This window comes from Cynocephalus volans, chromosome 16 (genome assembly GCF_027409185.1).
Source record: "Cynocephalus volans isolate mCynVol1 chromosome 16, mCynVol1.pri, whole genome shotgun sequence".
Classification (NCBI taxonomy): Eukaryota; Metazoa; Chordata; class Mammalia; order Dermoptera; family Cynocephalidae; genus Cynocephalus; species Cynocephalus volans.
The window spans coordinates 6,777,803-6,799,125 of NC_084475.1; the positions used below are offsets into that span (position 1 = coordinate 6,777,803).

General features: G+C 38.4%; 1 protein-coding gene across 1 annotated transcript in view; it reads left to right on the forward strand.

The window, feature by feature from the left end:
• Positions 1-21,323, forward strand: part of EFCAB3 (EF-hand calcium binding domain 3) — a 41,594-nt gene that overhangs the window by 1,180 nt on the left and 19,091 nt on the right. Inside the window, exons 2-7 of the mRNA XM_063080527.1 lie at positions 1,411-1,487; positions 7,743-7,886; positions 9,241-9,312; positions 10,323-10,443; positions 12,762-12,955; positions 13,304-13,488. Coding sequence (XP_062936597.1) covers positions 1,411-1,487; positions 7,743-7,886; positions 9,241-9,312; positions 10,323-10,443; positions 12,762-12,955; positions 13,304-13,488 — 793 coding nt within the window. The remainder of the gene's footprint in view (positions 1-1,410; positions 1,488-7,742; positions 7,887-9,240; positions 9,313-10,322; positions 10,444-12,761; positions 12,956-13,303; positions 13,489-21,323) is intronic.

A 21,323-nucleotide genomic window follows, 5' to 3' on the forward strand; every position in this document is an offset into this window, starting at 1 on the left:
TATTTAGAAATACAACAAATATAAAATAACCTATCTCAGTAAGGGCAAACCTGAGTTTTCAGATGCTCAATCAGGTAATAAAGAGGAAACACCAAAAGAAGAAATCAGCATTAGTAAATGTTGAGAAAATAAGACAAATTAGATAAAATTCCATGTTGAAAAGGTGACAACAGTGTATTTTGAGAGCTTATCACTGCCTTTTCTCCCAGGTCCCTCTTTGAAAATGAATACAACCTAATAAATACTCTGGAGGATACTAAATTAATAACCATATAATTTCTTTGTTTAACTATAACATTTAGTAGTTCTTCTAGTTTCACTTTTTTAACTACTTCTTATAAAACCACGTAAACTGGGCCAGCCTGAGGCCCACTCTCACTCAGGAGAGTGTGGTGCTGATAACACCAACGCCAAGGGTTCGATTCCTGTATAGGGATGGTCAGTTAGCTCACTTGGGAGAGTGTGGTGCTGACAACACCAAGTCAAGGGTTAAGATCCCCTTACCGGTCATCTTTAAAAAAAAAAACAAAACACAAAAACTAAAAAATTTCATTTTTTAAAAACTCTTCATTCTAAGAGTATCAAAACTAAAGGCATTTTAAATAAAATAAATTTATAAAATTATGATTATTGTAATTAAATTTTATAATTAAATTTACTTAAATGTACTTAAATTTTGTTTAAATTACCATATAAGCAAATCCAGTTCTACATGATGCATTTTTATGTTCCTAAACTAATAAATTACTGCAGATCTATACAAAATATCCCCAAAGTATTAAATTTTTCCTCCTTTTCCAGATTTTACTTTCCTGAGAAAATGAAAGGTCACCCAGGGTTCCAAAGTTTCTTTATTTCTGTCTCTATCTCTATCTCTATCTCATGTCTCACATGCCGGTAAAAATATAATTTGGCAATTAAAGTCATAAAGTAAACATGGATGCCAAGGTTCCTCCAGAAAGATATTTGCCACAACATCATTTATAATAGTTAAAAATTTGAAACAACTTACATTTCTAACAACAGGAATAGTGTAAGACTTACAGCCTTGAGCTTTGGAGTCAGACTAGTCTGGGTTTGAATCTCAAGTCTTCCGCTTATCTGTGTGACTCGGGACAAGTTATTTAATCCCCCTGAGCCTTGGTTTTCTGTTTTGTAAAATGGAAGAAATCATCTTTTAAGGTGAGTAAAGGCAACTGGCAAGCACAGGGCAAAGGTGGACCTCGGTGGCCAACATCTTCTCACTGTCCATTCTGTAGCTATTGGCAAGTGGCAGTAATACATCCCTTAGGTAGTAAGACTCTGGACATATTGTGATGCTTAGTCATTCCAATCAGTAAAAACTGATGAATGGGAATACTGTTTGCTGTTTCACGTATTAAATCTAAATCTTTTCATGTTTCTTCTCAGGGATAAAGATTTACCAGGATCTCTTCAATGCCAATCACAAAACAGAGAAAAGAGGTTGAATCATTCACAAATGGAAGGTAATGAAAATCATCCTCAGAATTAAAATGTAAACAACAGCCCTTCAACATAACTGATCCTTCTTCTCTCAGAAGATCTGGGATTTCAAGGGTTGTCTATACTACTCTATCATTTGAGAAAAAAATAGAAAAAAACTTTCTGTGGGTCGGGAGAGGGATCACTTTCAAATGGGCATCTCCCTAGAATTTAGACAGTCCTGGTCAAATTCCTGTATTCAAAGAATAACTTATGGGTTATTCTGTGTGGAAAAGAACAAATGAAAGGTCAAGTTGGGGCCGAGCCCGTGGGCACTCGGGAGAGTGCGGCGCTGGGAGCGTGGTGACGCTCCCGCCGCGGGTTCGGATCCTATATGGGAATGGCCGGTGCACTCACTGGCTGAGTGCCGGTCATGAAAAAGACAAAAAAAAAAAAAAAAAAAAAAATGAAAGGTCAAGTATAAACCAAGTAATGTAAGAGTGTAAACACAACTAAAGTCCTAAGATTTCTCCCAGAAAAAAAATTAAAATGATAAAATCAGCTATACTGGCTACAGTTCATTCATCCAAACAACAAATATTTACTTAAAGCCAAAAATGTACTCGGCACGGGAAACACAAGCCAGACTTGGTCACTGTCCTGATAGGAAGTCTAACAGGGAAGACAGACAATTAAACCATAATTGATGAATGAATCATTTAAATTATAATAGGACATGACTTATGACAGAAAAATATAGAGCATAAAGAGACGTCTCCTAACTTGGTCCTGCGAGGGAAGAAGCGTCCCAGAGAAGGCTGAATATGGAGTAGGAGTAAATCAGGCAAAGAGCAGAAAGAAAGGCCCAGAGAAAAGGGAAAGCGTGATGCACAAGAAAAACTACAAGAAGTCAGGCATGGCTGTGTTTGGATTTTGGGAGGCTAATGCTTCACTCCTCTGAATTTAGAACCAATTGAAAATTGATTCAGGAGACAGAAAGGAATCAAAGAACCACCTTGATTGCTGGGATAGCTAGTTTGGGAAATACAAAGGACTGTCAAGATCGGATTTGCATTTTTAATTGTAAAACCGAGCTAAATGCCTTGATAATAACAGTTTATGGTTTTATAAGACATTAACATTTCTAAGGAGCTTTAATATACATTGGTGCTCATTTTAAGGGATTTCTTTTAATCAGGTGTGGTAAGACATGCAGACATGGAAATGACTGTCATGAAGGAAGTTTTTTTAACTCACAGATCCCAGAGGCACATGTCAAGCAGGGCCACATGAGGGAAGCACCAGGGTCAGTCAGGAGGTGGCAGGGGCAGAATGTGGACAAGAGCCTTTATTGTGGTTTCCAGGAAAAGGAATTGGCAAGGCAGAGCAAGCAGGGTTAGGATTAGTGAGTTTGAATAGTTTCAGTGGACTCTGGGGTATGGGGGCTGTCTCTAGCTGTCTGGTATCTGGGCTTGGGATAATTAAGGAAAGAACATAGCAGCCCTGAATGTAAGAGCAGAGAAGGAAGGTGTTTAGAGGATTGGCTGGTTTGTATATGAAAGGCACACTCACAAGTTAATAGTTTACTATCAACACGAGTTTACTAGTCAGCCCTGGGTGGGGCAGTTCCTCCAGGGCCAGCAGAGCCCCAAATGTCAAAGCATCAAACACAGAAACTAGAAAATGTTCCTCGCAACTTTCCTATGAGTGGTCAATTTCTTCATTCTACAAATATTTATTGAACACTTCAAATTCCCCAACATCTCCCATTCTCACTCTCAATTGATATACTTGTTTCCTACTTCTCTGAAGAAAACTGAGGCAATAGGAATAGAATTTCCACAGACTCCCAACTCCCTACCTACCTCCCTACCAGCATCTATACCCATATACTCTGCCTTCCACCATTTTCGAACAGTTTGAGCAACAAAAATAAGTATATATTTGTTTTATAAACCAAAGTAAAAAATAAACATCCAAAAGTCCATATGCTAGAAATAAATGACAGAATTTTTAATATTTTAACAATTTTTAAATGAAGAATTTTTAAATAGTAGCTGGAGAAGAAAATGTCACAATATTTTTAAAAATTGAAACAATCGATTGCACATATTCATAGGGTACAAAGTTGAATATCAATACCTGTGTACAATATGTGGTGATCAAGTCAGAATAGTTAGTACATTCTTCATTACACAATGTAATCAAATCATTCTTTGTGACCCTTTACCAATTTCTCACTAACCCTCCTCTTCCTTTCCCACCACTGGTAACCTCAGTTCTGTCCTCTCCTTTTGAAAGTTCAACATATTATTGTGCTTGTTGTATCTTTCTCTCTTTCTTTTTAAATTTATTTGTTAATATTTTTAGCTCCCACTTATGAGAACATGCAGTATTTCTCTTTCTGTGCCTGGCTTATCTCACTTAACATAATTTTTTCCAGGTTCATCCACATTGCTGCAAGTGGCAGAATTTCATTCTTTTTATGGCTGAGTAGTATTCCATTGTCTATAGATAGCACATTTTCCTTACGCAGTCATCTATCAATAGGCATTTAGATTGATTACATATCTTGGCTATCATAAACAGAGCTGTGATAAACATGGGAGTGCAGGTATCCCTTCCACATGATTTCCATTCCTTTGGGTATGTACCCAGCAGTGGGATTGCTGGATTGTATGGCAGTTCTATCTGTAGTTGTTTGGGGAACCTCTATACCATTTTCCATAATGGCTGCACCAATTTACAGTCCCACTGACACAGTAAGAAAGTTCCCTTTTCTCTGCCTCCTTGCCAGCATTCGTTATTCTCTGTCTTTTTGATAATAGCCAGTCTAACTGAGGTGAGATGATATCTCAGTGTGGTTTTGATTTGCATTTCCCAGATATTTAGGAATGTTGAGCATTTTTTCATGAGTCTCTTGGCCATTTTTATGTCTTTCTTTGAGAAATGCCTATTCAGCTCATTTGTCCATTTGTTAATCAGGTTATTTGGTTTTTTACTGTAAAGTTGTTTGAGCTCCCTGTATATTCTGGATATTAATCCCTTGTTGAATGCATAGTTTGCACATATTTTCTCCTATTCTGTAGGTTTTTTCACTCTACTGATTGTTCTCTTTGCTGTACAGAAGCTTTGTAGCTTAATATAATCCCATTTGTTTATTTTTTCTTTTGTTGTCTGTGCCTTTGGGCTCTTATTTAAAAAGTCTTTGCCCAGTCCTCCATCCTGGAGAACCTCCCCTATGTTTTCTTCAAGGAGTTTTAAAGCTTTAGGTCTCATATTTAAGTCTTTAATCCATTTTGAGTTGCTTTTGGTGAACAGCAAGAGGTACAGATCTAGTTTCATTATTCTACATATAGATATCCAGTTTCCAGCACCATTTATAAGAGGCTCTCCTTTCCCCATCTTATGTTCTTGGTGCCCTTGTCGAAGATCAGTTGGCTGTAAATATGTGGGTTGATTTCTAGGTTCTCTATTCTGTTCCATTGGTCCACATGTCTGCCAGCACCATGCTGTTTTGATTACTGTAGCTTTGTAGTATAATTTGAAATCAGGAAGTGTAATGCCTCTGGCTATGTTTTTTTTGCTCAGGATTACTTTTGCTATTCAAGGTCTTTTGTTGTTTTATATGAACGTTAGGATTGCTTTTTCTATTTCTGTGAATAATGTCATCAGCATTTTGATGGGGATTGCATTGAATCTGTACGTAGCTTTGGGCAGTATGGACATTTTCACAATGTTAATTCTTCTAATCCATGAGCATGGAATGTCTTTCCATCTTTTGTGTCCTCTTTAATTTCTTTCAGCAGTGATTGTAGTTCCCATTGTAGAGATATTTCATGTCCTTGGTTAAACTTATTCCTAGCTATTTTGTTTTTTTGGTGACTATTGTGAGTGGACTTGCTTTCTTGATTTTTCTGATAATTCATTGTTGGAGTAGAAAAATTTTACTGATTTTCGTGTGTTGATTTTGTATCCTGCAACTTTACTGAAATTATCTGCTCTAAGAGTTTTTTGTAGAGTCTTTAGGTTTTTCTATATATAGGATCATGTCATCTGCTAACAGGGTCAGTTTGACTTCATCTTTTTCAATCTGGATGCCCTTTATCTCTTTCTCTTGCCTGACTGCTCTGGCTAGTACTTCCAGTACTATGTTAAATAGGAATGATGAGAGTGGGCATCCTTGTCTGGTTCCTGTTCTTAAGAATTGAGGGTGATGTTCATTCAGGATGATGTTGGCAGTGGATTTGCTGTATATGGCTTTCATTGTGCTAGGATATTTCCCTTCTACGTCTAATTTGTCAAAAGTCTTTATCATGAAGTGATGTCAAATTTTGTTAAATGCTTTTCTGCATCTATTGAGATAATCATGTGGGTTTTGTCCTTGATTTTGTTGATGTGGTGTATCACATTTATTCACTTGTATATGTTGAACCATCCTTGCATCCCTGGATGAATCCCACTTGATCATGGTGTATTTTTAAGGGAGAAATAACAGTGAGTTTGTATATATGATATGATAGAGAGTGAAGAAAAATTGGTGTCGGAGACAGAGGGAACCCGTTCTTGGGTAATTTCTTTGCATATGAGAGGGAATGGGTTCTGGCCCACAGTGGAGGGATTGGCTCTAGATAAGAGTACAAAGTTAATTTGTGGAACAGGGAGGAAGTCAGAGTATGTGTGTACATACTCTGTAGGGAAGTAGATATGGAGGTGGGAGTCTGCAGAAATTCTACTTGTCTCTTTTTCTTCCTAATTCCCCCCACCTAGCATTACTTTTTCTTTTTCCCATAGCACATACCACCATCTATAGTGGCATCTAATTTACCTATTTATTACATTTATATGAGGGCAGAGATATTTGTCTATTTAATGCACTAATGGATCCTGAGCACTTAAAACAGTACCTGGCACATAAAAAGCATGCAATAAGTATTTGTTGACTTAGTTACATGCATGAAAGAAAGCCTACTAACATGCTAGAGAAGTTGGGAGAAAATAGAAACAAGTCAGAGATGGTTTAGTCCAAGTTCTAGAGAAGCCTACCTTTTATCAAAGGAGAAAGATATTATCTTTTCACATTATTATAGGGCAGGTATCATTATCTCTATAGGATTAATCGTTCATACAGAGAGATGCTGAGACTTGAATGTGATATGAAAAAAGGTTTATTCTGGTGCCATTTGGCACAACTTTGTTCTAGGTTTATTTCCTTATTCACTAATTTTAGAAAACATGTCTAATTTTGGCTCCTGTTAGTACCTTGACTATTTCTTTAATAAACTTTGGGTCTGTACAAACATACACAAATATATAATTTGGGTCCATATTGGTATATTAGTTATCTATTCCTGCTGTAACAAATTGCCACAAACTTGGCAGCTTAAAAAAACACAAATTTATTATCTCACAGCTCTGTATGTCAGAGGTCCAGGTGGCCTCAGTTGGTTTTTCTTTAATGGGTCTAACAGTGCCAAAATTAAAGTACTGGCCAGCCTGGGCTCTTATCTGGGGGCCCTGGAGGAGAGTCTGCTTCCAATCTCATTCAGATTTTTGGCAGAATTCAGTTCCTTGTGGTTGCAGGGCTGAGGTCCCAGTTTCCTTGCTGTTTGTCAGCCAGGAGCCTCTCTCAGCCACTTAAGGCTGCCTGCATTCCACATCATATTGACCCCTCAGTCTTCAAACCAGCAATGGTGATTCAGGTCTTTCTCAGGCTCTGAATCTCTCTGACTTCTTCTGCCACATCTCTCTTGCTTATAAGCAGATCATGTAATTATATAAGGGATCATGTAATTAGATTGGGCCGAGGATACTCTATCTTAATTAATTCTGCAAAGTCTCTTTTGTCATGTACAGTCACATGTTCACAGGTTTCAGGGATTAGGGTATGAACATCTTTGGAAGGCCATCTCACCTACTACATTTGGTTTTCCATCAATTAGTTTATTCCAGTTCAAATCCCATGGAAGGATTCTATCCTTCATAAGAAATGTCTACTGAGTACTTGTTTTTCTCTCAACACTTTTTCAGAAAATAATCTCCAGTCAACTGCACTGTCTGTCCTAATCCCATTAGCATATGTATTTCTTCTTAAATAACTGTCCTGAATACATAATTCCTTTTTTTTTTTTTTTTTGTGACTGGTAAGGGGATCGCAACCCTCCTGTGCTCAGCCAGTGAGCGCACCGGCCATCCCTATATAGGATCCGAACCCGCGGCCGGAGCGCTGCTGCGCTCCCAGCGCTGCACTCTCCCGAGTGAGTCACGGGGTCGGCCCTAACATAATTCCATTTTGTCAGCCTTCCAAGATGCCTACAACTTCTTCAACAAGGATAAAACTGGCTGTATTGATTTACATGGAATGATGTGCACTTTAGCTAAGCTGGGAATGAATCTAAGCAAGCATGATGTCGATAATGAATTAAGATGTGCTGATATTGATGGTGAGTACTTTGACTTCTCATTATTTTTCTCATAAAAGATTTTTGTGAATATGTATTTTTCTCAGTGACTGTATAAACATGAGAAATAGACCTCATTTATTTGCCAAAATGTGTGTGTGTGTGTCTATTTAAAGACATCAGTGAGGACTGTATACAAGTTATGATATCAAATTAATGGTACAAATGAACTATTTGAAAAATCCTGTGTGGAAATTAGAGTGACTGTCTCATTTCAATGTCAAATTCAGGTTACCAATCGTGATGTAAATTTTGGAGAGTGCCTTGACATAACAGATACAAAGACATGAATAATTTCAAAAGTGACATGTTGCCTAGAAAATCCAAGCCCTTTGTTTCTGTTTTAATCATAATAATACAAATCTTTCTTCAGTCATTCCATCTATATTGAATTTTTATTTTTTATTTTTTTAAAAGAAGACCAGTAAGGGGATCTTAACAAACTTGACCTGGTGTTGTCAGCACCATGCTCACCAGTGAGCTAACCGGCCATCCCTATATGGGATCTGAACCCGTGGCCTTGGTGTTATCAGCACCACACTCTCCCAAGTGAGCCACGGGCTGGTCCCTATATTGAATTTTTAAATATCACAGCATTTTGCTGGAATTTTTAAAGCATACAGATAGTTTTTATTGATTATACTAACTAGGGATTAGCAGCACAAGCTGATATGTTATGTGGAAAATATATTCAGCATATTTTCTCCTTTCACCTCTCTTCACCCAATTGCCAGTGCCCCATTCAGTCAGCATCAGTTCCATGTGTGATTCAAAATCCCAGTCAATAAGGTATCACTTGTTTCCACTAATTCTGTGCAATTTTTCTATTATTTCATAGAAACACACATACCCCCTTAGTAGCACTCACTATCCTTTAATTTTAGAGGAAATGGGGTACAACTTAAGGATGTTATAATAGGAATGAATGATAGGGGTGGGTATGGCCTCAGGGGGAAGGAGTGGATTCCTGGCAAACACGGCAAGTCTCTGGGAAGACAGGACTACAATGTCTGGGAACCCCTGGCTTGATGTTTACACCCCACCATCACTTCTTTGGGCTGTGGGTGACTTGTGTAATGGTGCTAAGACAACCTGAAGAAGACCAGTGCATATCTGACCATATCCACAGCCCTTAAATGCCCTAATTTTAAGTATTAAATAGTCCAGGATGTTTTAATTTTTAAATTTAATGTACAAGGGTACTTCAAAAAGTTCATGGAACAATAGAATTAGAAGATAATACAAATCTTTCCACCAACTTTTTGACGACCCCTCATATATTCTGATAATTAAAATATATCTTATCCTTGTCCTAAGCCTTAGATTTCTGTTGCAGGAGATGGGAAGGTAAACTTCTCAGACTTTATAAAGGTGCTAACAGATAAGGACCGCTTCCTCAGAGCTGTGGGTGAGTAGAGATGTTACTGAATAGATGGCAGTTGAGAAGCTACAACTCACTACATAGTAAATAAACATTATTGATTTGCACTAAGGAGACAAATCAGGAAGGTGTAGTCTGGAATGCAATCTACTTTTTTACTACTTCTCCAAAACAATATTTGCTAAGCAAATTGATACAGTTTTAGAATTTTAACTTAAATACATCAAGCAGGCACTGGCATTGTCTAAAGGTTTAATGCAGGAGACCCTGCCCTGTAGTCTCCAATGAGAGCACTCAGGAACTGACTAGTGTAGAAAAATTTGGTCTCCTGAATTCTTTACCAAGTATATACACACTTTGGGAGGCATTCCTTTTACAAAAGAAAAAACATTTTTTAGAGGAAAAAAGGTGCTCTCTCATGCAAATTTGGGGTATAAATAATTTACTGTTCTTGAAAAAATACCTTCTTCACACTGATAAAACCTCAACCCTCAGTGCACTGTTCATGAGTTCAACAACTACCTTGGAAAATATAACCACTATTTATAACATGTTTTCCAGGATAAATACATTCCAAAACCCAAGCATTGTACACAGTTTTGAAAATTCACCCATTCATAAGCTATGAACTGTCCTTAGGATAAAGTGAAGTTACGGTTTGCAAGTACTACTATAGTAATGGGGGCTTGCCTGCAAACCAGAGATACATTTTCAACAATTTCTTTGCCTAGAAGAACAAGACAATAGTCCTTAATATATAACTCATGTTTATGTTAAAAGTACTACTATATTTACTTGGAAGTTATTGAACTAAAAGTATTTTTTATATTCCATAACTAGTCTGTCTGCTCAGTAATCAAAATGGCCTTTCTACCAGATAGAACAGATTTTTAATGACTTACTGCATCTCTAGTCCCTGACTTGATATTATTATTACAAATACTCAGTAAAAAGACTGTCAGTTTATTTATTTATTTATTTTGATAAACGGTTTGTTCAGAAGGCATTTTCAAAGCTATCTTTTTTTCCCTGCATAGTTCCAGAAAAGGAGGCCTGTTTAGATGTAGCTGGCAATCCAGGGATCCTACTGTTTGAGATCTTATCAAAGCTTGTAGAGACTTCAGCCCTACCCAGAAAGGCTGTAATGGAACTAGTAAGGTAAGTGGGAAGGAAAGGAACAAAAACTGACTTCTCAGAAGCACTTTTGAGGATATTAACACAGCAGTCACCTCTACTAAATCCAACTCACCAGGGTCTGGTCCAAAACAAAGGATTAAGTAACTGAAAAATGGCTCTCCTGCCACAATATGAGATCTTATTCCTTCATCCCCCACAGTCCTGCCCAGCTCTGAAATCATAAGGCTGACCTCAGACCATCTCAGGGACCCACTGAAGGTCTAAGACAGCCAAGCAGGTTCAGCCTCTCCTAACTATGGCCTGAGAATCCCAGCAGAATAAGACTTTTTCCAGGGATGATTTTGGGTGGGCTTAGAAATCTAGTTTGGAATACAAGACTTTACTGCTCATCCTGGAACTACCAGGGGCTCTCAAGAGGTCCTCTGACTCTGAGATGAGGGTGACAGCAAGTTCAGACCTCCCGCGGTAGCCTTTAGACTAGAGCAGAACCAATTACACTTGAGAATAAAGGATGAGGAAACATTCTCACCCGAGTGTGTTTATTTATTAATAATAAATTTGTTGATTAGCTAAACAGATAGCTATATTTAACAAATAGTGCTAAAAATAAACTTCCTCAATTAATTTTTTTCATTGTATTATAGAAATTAAACAAATGTTGCCATTATCAATCTTTTCAACTCATAGGCCTTCAAAGCATTCTGGTATCCCACTTAGAGAAACAAAAATACAGAATTCCACTTACAATATAAAACTAATCTACTGTCCCTCAGTAGGTAGTCTCTTTATACCATTCTATCTCTCTGTCAGAAGGGAAACAGAAAGTGCACAGAATTCTACTTTTCATTCCAATTTAAAGATATTTATAGAATTCCTGCTTTTGGTATACAAATTTGGCACATTGCTTAGCCTCTCAGCCTCAGTTTCCTCATCTATAAGAAGGAGGTAATGATAATGATGATACCTTATAGGGCAATTGTGAGGATGATGTATGATAATGCACGTGAAGTGCTTGGCACATTATAAGAGCACAATAAATGTTAGCTATTATTATTATGGGGAAGTAACTAGATAAGCATAGAATATGCATATTATCTAATGAGTATATACTATTATTACCCCCATGTTACATATCTAAAACTGAAGCACAGGTCAGTTAAATAACGTGCCCTAGAGGCAGTAGTGCTTAGATTTTAGCACACTCTGATTCCAGAACCCATGCTCTTATCCACCCCCCGTACTGCCTCTCACACCTGGTAAGCGCATGCTTAGGAAATGTTAGCTGATGTTAGTGTTTTTGTTATTGTGGTTGTGCTTGTTATTTATATAGTCATCTTGTTGTTGCCTGGTTCCGAAGGAGATTAAGTGTTTAAGATATAGCATTTGCATTTAAGGAGCTTAAAATATAAATGGAGAGAAAAGCCATAAATATCTGGATAACTAGCTAAATATACCGAAGTAAAATAATACAAAATATGTTATATAATTAATTGTCAAGTGAACGGCAGAGATAATTCATTTAGTTTCCTGAGAAAGCAGGTCTTGAGCTAGTTAATAGAATTGGATAGGTATTTATATAGCTGATTACATCATTTATTGAACATTTACTAAGTGCAAAGCTCTGAGCAAGCACTTACATACATTAGTTTTTCCCTGGATAGTAACTGGTCTCCCTGCTTGCACATTTTGACTTCTCCCCTGCCTTGCCTGCCCCACAGTCTGCTCTCAACACTCCCTATGCCTCACTGATGTCTTGACTCCTACAACACCAAATGACACTTTAAAAATCGTCAGATCATGTCACTCCTCTGCTCAAAACCTTCAAAACTTCCCATTTCCCTCAGAGGAAAATCCATAGTCTTTATGATGATTTATTGGCCCTCTGTGTGATCTGCACTTCTCTTACACCTCTTTGACTTCATCTCCTGTTACTCTGCTCAGGCCATGCCGGCCTCCTTGCTGTTCCTCAAATACACCAGATGTGTTTCTACCTAAGGCCTTTGCACTTGCTTTTCCCTCTATCTGGAACGCCTTCCCCTGGGTATCCCGTGACACACTCTACTCACTCTCACCACCTTCAGGTCTTTGTTCAAATGTCATCTCAGTAAAGGAAACCAAAGGCCAAGGACTAAGGATATAAAATAGTCAAGTGGCCTGTAGAAAGTATCAGTAGATATTCTATAAATGTCACAAAAATAGGCACTCAATAATATTTATTGAATGAATATGAAATTAGACTTAAAATAAGTTTAGTCAGCATATATAACTTGCAGCTTGACTTTGTTTTTCTTTTTGTCCTATGACACTTTTTATCCACTTATGAATTGCTTTTTTTTAAGCTATTTCCGAAGAAAATTCCAGGATACCAGTGCAGAAATACCATGGAGTCCCTATGCTATGGGTTATGGAAAAAGGAGACTTAAGCCAGACATATGCATACCTCCAAACTCAAGCATGGCTGCTTTTGCTAATGCTGCCAAGGTTGCAATAACAGAAGAAAAGGATTTATTTAAATTTCTTGAAGAGCTCAAGAGTAAGAGCCGTTTGTTCTCTCCACACTGTTTTTAAGGATTTATTTGTATATGACTGGTCAGAATACTAGAGGCCAAGTGCTGTAAGAGCAGGACCACTGTTCTGAGTAACAGGTCTCTGTCACACAGATAACATCTGAAAGCAAATGTACATCTTACCTGAATCCTCAGACACCTGGATGAAGCCTAGAGTCTGTAGGTGGGAAGGGGGAGAAGGAGAGTGAAGAAGGGGGGCCGTGGCCACTAAGGAGAAGCATAAATGCAGAGCAAAGTAGGCCCCACATGTTTATCTTTTATGTGAATTTCTTCTTACATTGTTTGTGATACTATTTCTATTTTTATCTTTTTAGGATGCATTCCCCCTTCAGACAGTCCATATTCAAAAGTACCCATCTTTCCGTTGTTTCCTAATGTGGATGGGATGGTGATAGGAAAGCCATTCAAAGACATACAGAAATTAGAAATGCTAAGGAGAAAAGAGCCTTTGAGTTTCTTTGAGAACTATTTTTTCCATAAAAAAGACTGGAAAACACAGGTGAGATTTAGATTATGCCTATTCCTTAATTTAAATACTTAGATTTTTGAGTACTAACTTAACAGAACTAATAGCATGTTTTTTTTACAACAAATATCTTTAGTTGATATATTTCAAACCAGATTCCATAACCATTTTCCCAAATTTAAGCCCAGGTCTAAATATTTAATTTAATTTCAACACATTGTTAAACTTACTGAAAAATACCTTCCTTGGTTTGGGGTTGGGGATGGAGAACATAATAATAATAACAATAAAATGTCCTCAGGTCCTACCTCCAGTCACCCTCCCATCAACTCAGGGACCAGAAGCTGCATTTTAGACTCCCTCGGGATTATGTTCTAGATTGTGGTTGGGTCAAACACCATGGGATAAGCAGACCAGGCCCACAACCCAATGGAGCAATGCTGTGAAAGAGGGGCCATCCTGCCCTCGACTAGAACCTCATTTATGGTTCCAGCTGCACTTTCTGGCTCACCTCAAGCTCTGTTGCCTCTAATCTATTTTGCCACTCCCAAGATATACTTTATCATCATGAGTTTTAATTTTGCAGGCAAGTATGCCCAAGTTTCTAGATATTCTCTTAGGGTGCTCTGGCCTTACCCCAGGTTTGTCACAGGCCTGCCAGCCTGAGAAAAAGGATAGAGATTTGACAGGGGGCCAGTCCACTCTGTGGGGCATCTCTGGGTTGCAAAGATCCATGTGCAGTTCACATTAGTATAAAATCCCTAGAATGCCCCAGCAAACATAAGGTTTAAGAGGGGCTATCACTGTCACAAATGACCCCAAGTTCAGACTTCGTCTTTATCTGTCCAAATGAAGCCATAAGTGCAGGCAAATGTCACGGACAAGATGAAACTAAAAGGACATTTATTCTTCTTTAAATATTTTTTTCTTGGTGGCTGGCCTGTATGGGGATCAAAATCCTTGACCTTAGTGTTACAACACCATGCTCTAAGCAACTGAGCTAACCAGCCAGCCTGCCTCTTTAAATTTATGTCCCAACATTGAACCCCTCTACCTATGATGCCAACTGTTCACTGTCAATCTCTCCAACTAGAATATAAGGTTCACGTATGCAAGGACTTTGTTTCACTGAGGTATCCCTATCACCTAAAACACAGCCTGGCCCATAAGAGACTCACTATTTTTTGAATGAAAGAAAACTATAATAAAAATAATAGAGAGCACACTATATGCTAGGTGGTGTCTAATCATCTCAGCAGAGATAGTGTCAGTAGTTTCCTAAGTGGTCCCCTTGCTTTTACTTTTGTCTCCTTCAATCTATTCTCAACACAGCAGCCAAAGTGACTCCAAACCCTCCAATGGTTTTTCATATCACTTAGAATAAAAACCAAAATTTTTATAGTAACTTATAAGGTCCTACACAATCTAAATCTGAGCCTTCCAATAATCATAGCCACTAGTGGCTATTTAAATTTAAATTCAGGGCCGGCCCGTGGCTCACTCGGGAGAGTGCGGTGCTGATAACACCAAGGCCCCGGGTTCGGATCCCATATACGGATGGCCGGTTCACTCACTGGCTGAGTGTGGTGCTGACAACACCAAGTCAAGGGTTAAGATCCCCTTACCGGTCATCTTTAAAAAAAAAAAAAATAAATAAATAAATAAATAAATAAATAAATTCAAATTAAATTACAAATTCATTTCCTTAGCCACACTAGCCACATAAAATGCTCAATAGCCCTATGTGGCTAATGGCTACTGTACTGGACAGCACAGAAATATAGAACATTTCCATCTTTGTGGAAAGTTCTACTGGACATCACTGATCTAGACACTCAGTGCCTATCCAACAGTCTCATCTTTCACTGCTCACCCTCAGTTTACAGTGCACTCCACTCCATCTGCAAGGTCTCCTTATTATTTCCTCTTACATACCAGACACACTCTCATCTTATGGTCTTCAGTTTTGTTATTCTGTCTGCTTCAATGCTATTCCCCAGATATCTGTATAATGCTCTCCCTCACCTCTTTCAGGTCTTGACTCAAATGTCACTTTAGGAGGCCCTCTCTAGCAGCCCTGTTAAAATCACAATTCTCACTTTGTCAGTGTACTAAATGCCACTGAATTGTTCACTTCAAATGATTGATTTTATGTTATATGAATTTTCACCTCAGTAAATTATTTTTAAATATACATTTAAATAAAATCACAACTTCCAAGAAAATATGTGCAAACTATTCAGCTGACAAGGGGTTAATATCCAGAATATACAAAGAATTCAACTCAACAACAACAAAAATAATCCAATTTTAAAATGGGCAAATGATCTTAATAGACACTTCTCAAAAAAGACAAACAAATGGCCAACAGGTACATGAAAAAAACACTCAACCACTAATCATCAGAGAAATGCAAATAAAAACCATAATGAGATATCATCTCACTCCAGTTAGAATATCTATTATCAAAAAGATTTTTTTAAAAATGCTGGGAGGATGAAGAAAAAAGGAAACTCCTACACTGTTGATAGGAATGTAAATTGGTACAGCCACTATGGAAAACGGTATGGAAATTTCTCAAAAAAAACTACAAATAGAACTACTATATGATCCAACAATTCCACTACTGGGTATATATCTGAAGGAAAGGAAATCAGAATGTTGAAGGGGTAGCTGCATCCCCATGTTCCATGCAGAATTATTCATAATAGCCAAAATATGGACTTAACCTCAGTGTCCATCAACTGATGATTGGCTAAGTAAAATATGGTATATATGCACAATGGAATACCAAAAAGCCATTAAAAAAATGAAATCTTATCATTCACAGCAACATGGATGAGCCTGGAGGACATTATTTTAAGCAAAATAAGCCAGGCACAGAAAGGTAAAAGACCACATGTTCTCACATATGCAGAAAAAGTTGATCTCATAGAAGTAGAGATTAGAATAGTGGTTATCAGAGGCTGGAAAGAGTAGGGGGAAGGAGGAGACAGGAAGCATTTAGTCAAGGGACACAAAAATTTAGCTAGAAAGAAGGAATAAGTTTTAAGTGTTCTACAGCACTGAAGGGTAACCGTGGTTAACAATTTATCGTATAATTTCAAATATCTAGAAGAGAGGATGTTGAATGTTCCCAACACAAATAAATGACAAATGTTTAAGGTGACAGACTTGCTAATTACTTTAATTTGATCATTGTACATTATATACATGTATCCAAATATCATATTTAACCCTATATATATGTACAACTATTATGTGTCAATTAAAAATTTTTTTAAAAAACACCACCTCCAATACCCTATCCCCCTTCCCTGAATTTTTTCCATGACACTTATTACCATCTAATATATTACATAATTACTAATGTAGTACATCTAATATAGTACATATTTATTTCTTATACTTCGTGTATACATATGTATAGCCACAGCTGTATCTACTATATCTATGATATGTTCTAAATATTGTAATATATTACATCTAATATGCTATAAATGTTTATTAGACTACATGTATTTATAATTATAATATACATGTATAAATATTATAAATTATATTACATCTAATCTAATACATCTGATCTAATGTACAACATATTTATAAATGTTCATTAGAACCAAGAAATGAAAATTTCTTTTTTTTTTTTTTTTTTAAAGATGACTGGTAAGGGGATCTCAAACCTTGGCTTGGTGCTGTTAGCACCACGCTCAGCTAGTGAGCCAACCGGCCATCCCTATATGGGATCTGAACCCGTGGCCTTGGTGTAATCAGCACCGCACTCTCCTGAGTGAGCCACGGGGCGGCCCCTAAACTTCACATTTCAGAATGAAAGTAACGGAGCTACATGAACACTACCCCACCCATATATCCATTCCCCATCTCCCACCCCTCACACAGACTCCCAATGACCAAATAAAAATACTGGATGAAAACAAATGACAAATATTCAAAAATGTCTTCAAATGAAAGGAAAATGTCCATGTTTCAGAGAGCAAGAGAGAACCTAAAGCCAGAATGACAATCTTATAAAATGACCTGGGAGTGGCCAGCGAAGAGGTGGCAGGTAGATCCCATAGATCCAAGCCATGATGGTGAGGGGACAGGAGATGTTGACTCCTATAGGAAAGGAGCTAGAACTGAAACCTCTACAAAACCCAGAATCAGGAAGGGTTGCACTCTCAGTGAAAGGAATAGTATAAAACTCAGTCTATAAGTCCAAGCTTGACCTGCCTAGAGCTCTGAATGAAGTAGTCTGTGAGAAATTTAAAACTCAAGATTGTAGAATGTATGAATATAGAATCAGAATTTATAATTTCCACATTGGATGAAATCTCCAAACTGTGAAATTACCTTATAAACTGGTTTCTGACCAGAGCTACCTTGGGAGGTCTGCCAGACACAAACACAAACATCTAAATCCTAAGGTTCACACAACTCATGACAAAAAAAAAAAAAAAAATCTCTTTTATAGATCGGTTCACAAAAATTACAAATTATACAAAGAAATAATCTACTGTAAAAAAAAAGTCAGTAGGTAAAATAAACAGGAGGAGTAACACAATAATTGGATATTACAATCCTAAAAAGATTATTAAAATAATCTTAAAATAATCTTTAAAATGTTTTAAATGGTTAAGGAGATTTTTCAAAATGTACTTATTTACTATCATTGTTTTTTTACATTCAAGGATGTTGTGGAGCAGTGGGAGAGGCAGGAGGGAGGGAGGGTAGGGAAACAGAGGTGGAGGTAGGGGGAGAGGCGGGGCTAGACCATGGCCAGCTCCTTAAAAAGGAATAAAATCCACAATGGGAAAAAAATATTAAAATCATGAAAAAAACAAATGGAATTTCTAGAGATGAAAAATATTAAAATTATTTTTAAATACTGCTTAAACAGCAGATTGTACACAGCAAAAAGATTGTGGACTGGAAGACAGTCCTGAGGAACTTACCTAGAATGCAACACATAGAGAGAAAAACTAAAGGAAAGGTTAACAAATGTTGAGGGTAGAATGAGCAGTTCCAACACAAATATAAACAGATCCAGAAGGAAAAATAGAAAGAGCAGAAGAGAGGCAATGTTTAAATAGGTAATGGCTGAGAATTTTCCTCAACTGATGAAATACATGAATTCTTAGATTGAAGAAAACACTCTGGAGCAAGATATATAAAAGAAAATCTAGGGCTGACCCCGTGGCTCACTCAGGAGAGTGCAGCACTGGTAGTGCTGAGGCTGTGGGTTCAGATCCTATATAGGGATGGCCAGTGCGCTCACTGGCTGAGCATGGTGCAGACCACACCATGCTGAGGGCTGCGATCCCCTTACCGGACAGGAAAAAAAAAAAAGCAAATCTAACTTGAAACATTGCAGTGAAATTGGAGAACACAAAGAAAACAGCTTAAAAGCAACCAGACAGGGACTTCCGGTCAAGATGGCGGAATAGACGGTCCCTAGTGTCACTCTCCCACAGATCAACCGATTTAAACTATAAAAACATAAGATCAAGTGCATATGGAATGGGCAGATGTCCAGCAGGGAAGGCAGAAGCTCCGCGGAGACCACATACCCTGCGGGACCGCTGTCGCATGATCCGACAGATAGGCTTCACCACTGCCACCTGGCTCCATTCCCAGCCCAGCCCAGTGTGCACAGAGTGGGGAGATGTCCAGCAAGGGAGGTGGAGGCTCCGCAGAAACCACACACCCTGTGGGGCCAACACTGCGTGTTCCAGCAGGTAGGCTTCACCGCAGGCACCCGGCTCCATTCCCAGCCCGGCCTAGTGCGCTCAGAGAAGGGAGACGTCCCGCAGGGGAGGCGGAAACTCCACGGGGACCACACTGCTGCTGCGCGAACCAGCAGCCCGGCCCAATGCGTACGGAGCACAGAGACGTCCAGCAAGGGAGATAGAAGCTCCATAGAGTCCACACACACTGTGGGGGGGGGGCACCGCTGCCATACGATCCGGCAGCAGGTAGGCTTCACCACCACCACCCGGCTCCATCCCGAACCCGGCCTAGTGCGCACAGAGCAGGGAGACAACCTGCAGGGGAAGGGGAAGCCCTGCAGAGATCACATGCTCTGCGGTGCCTCGGTGCATCCCAGCAGCCCGGGCCACAGTGCACGAAACAGGGAGAAGTCCTGCCTGGGAAGTAGAAGCTCAGCAGAGAACACACACCCTGCGGTACCGCCCGTGATCCAGCAGCCCAGCAGAGTCCAAGCTGACCAGAGAGGTGGCTCCCCGAAGAGGCACAAGACCCGAGGCAACCATACACACAAGGCAGTAAAGGCCAACTGAACAGTCATGGAGGTAGCCATACCAAATTGGCAACCACAGCAACATCTTAGTTAGTCAATAGTCTCAAACCGGTGGACTGTGAAACCCCCTGCCACAATGAATAAACATCAAAAAAAAGATACCAGAAATACAAAAAATCAAGAAAGTACACCACCAAAAGTTAATAAATCTCAAACTCTAGATCCTATAGAACAAGAAGCCCTTGAAATGACTGACAAGGAATTTCGACTGATAATTCTAAGGAAACTGAATGAGATACAAGAAAACTCAGCTAGACATCATGATGAAATGAGGAAAAGTATACAAGACCTAAAAGAGGAAATGTACAAGGAAATCAATGTCCTGAAAAAAAATGTAGCAGAACTTACTGAACTGAAGAAGTTATTCAGCGAAATAAAAAACACAACAGAGAGTTTAACCAGCAGGCTTGTCAAAGTTGAAGAGAGAACCTCTGAACTTGAAGATGGTCTGTTTGAGATAACACAAGCAGACAAAAAAAAAAAAGAAAAAAGATTCAAAGACATTGAAGAAAATCTGAGAGAGATATCAGACAACCTTAAGCGCTCAAATATCTGAGTCATGGATATCCCAAAAGGGGAGGAAAACGGAGATTGCATTGAAAACATATTCAACAAAATAGTGGCAGAAAACTTCCCAGGTATAGGAAAAATCACAGACTTTCAGATCCAGGAAGCTCAACGATCTCCAAACATATTCAACCCAAAAAGGCCGTCTCCAAGACATGTTATAGTCAAATTGACAAAACTCAGAGACAAAGAATCTTAAAAGCTGCAAGAGAGAAGCGTCAAATCACCTATGAGGGAGCCCCAATCAGGCTAAGATCAGACTTTTCATCACAAACCCTAAAAGCTAGAAAGGAATGGGATGATATATTCAAAATACTAAAAGACAAAGATTGCCAGCCAAGAATACTCTACCCTGCAAGGCTATCCTTCCGAAATGAAGGGCAAATAGTATATTTCTCAGATAAAAACTGCGGGATTTCACTACCACACAACCACCCTTACAAGAAATCCTCAAGGGAGTACTGGGTTTGGTTCCCGAAAAATAACTACCACTGCCATAAAAACCCAAGAAAAATCAAAACGCACAAGTATAATAAAAATGGCATTCATGAAGAAAAAACAAACAAACAAAAATGCTATCTACAACCTAAGGAACCAACAAACAGAGAAACCAAACAGTAAATCAGAAAGCAAGGAACAAAAGACACCTAAGACAACCAAACAACCAATAAAATGCTAGGAATAAATCAACACCTTTCAATAACAACTCTTAATGTAAAAGGCTTAAATTCCCCAATCAAAAGACACAGACTGGCTGACTGGATCAAAAAGGAGGACCCAACTATATGCTGCCAACAAGAGACCCACCTCACCCATAAAGATTCACATAGACTAAGAGTGAAAGGATGGAAAAAGATTTACCATGCAAACAGAAAAGAAAAACGAGCTGGAGTAGCTATTATTATATCTGACAAAATAGACTTTAAACCAAAAACCATAAAAAAGAGACAATGAGGGACACTACTTAATGATAAAAGAA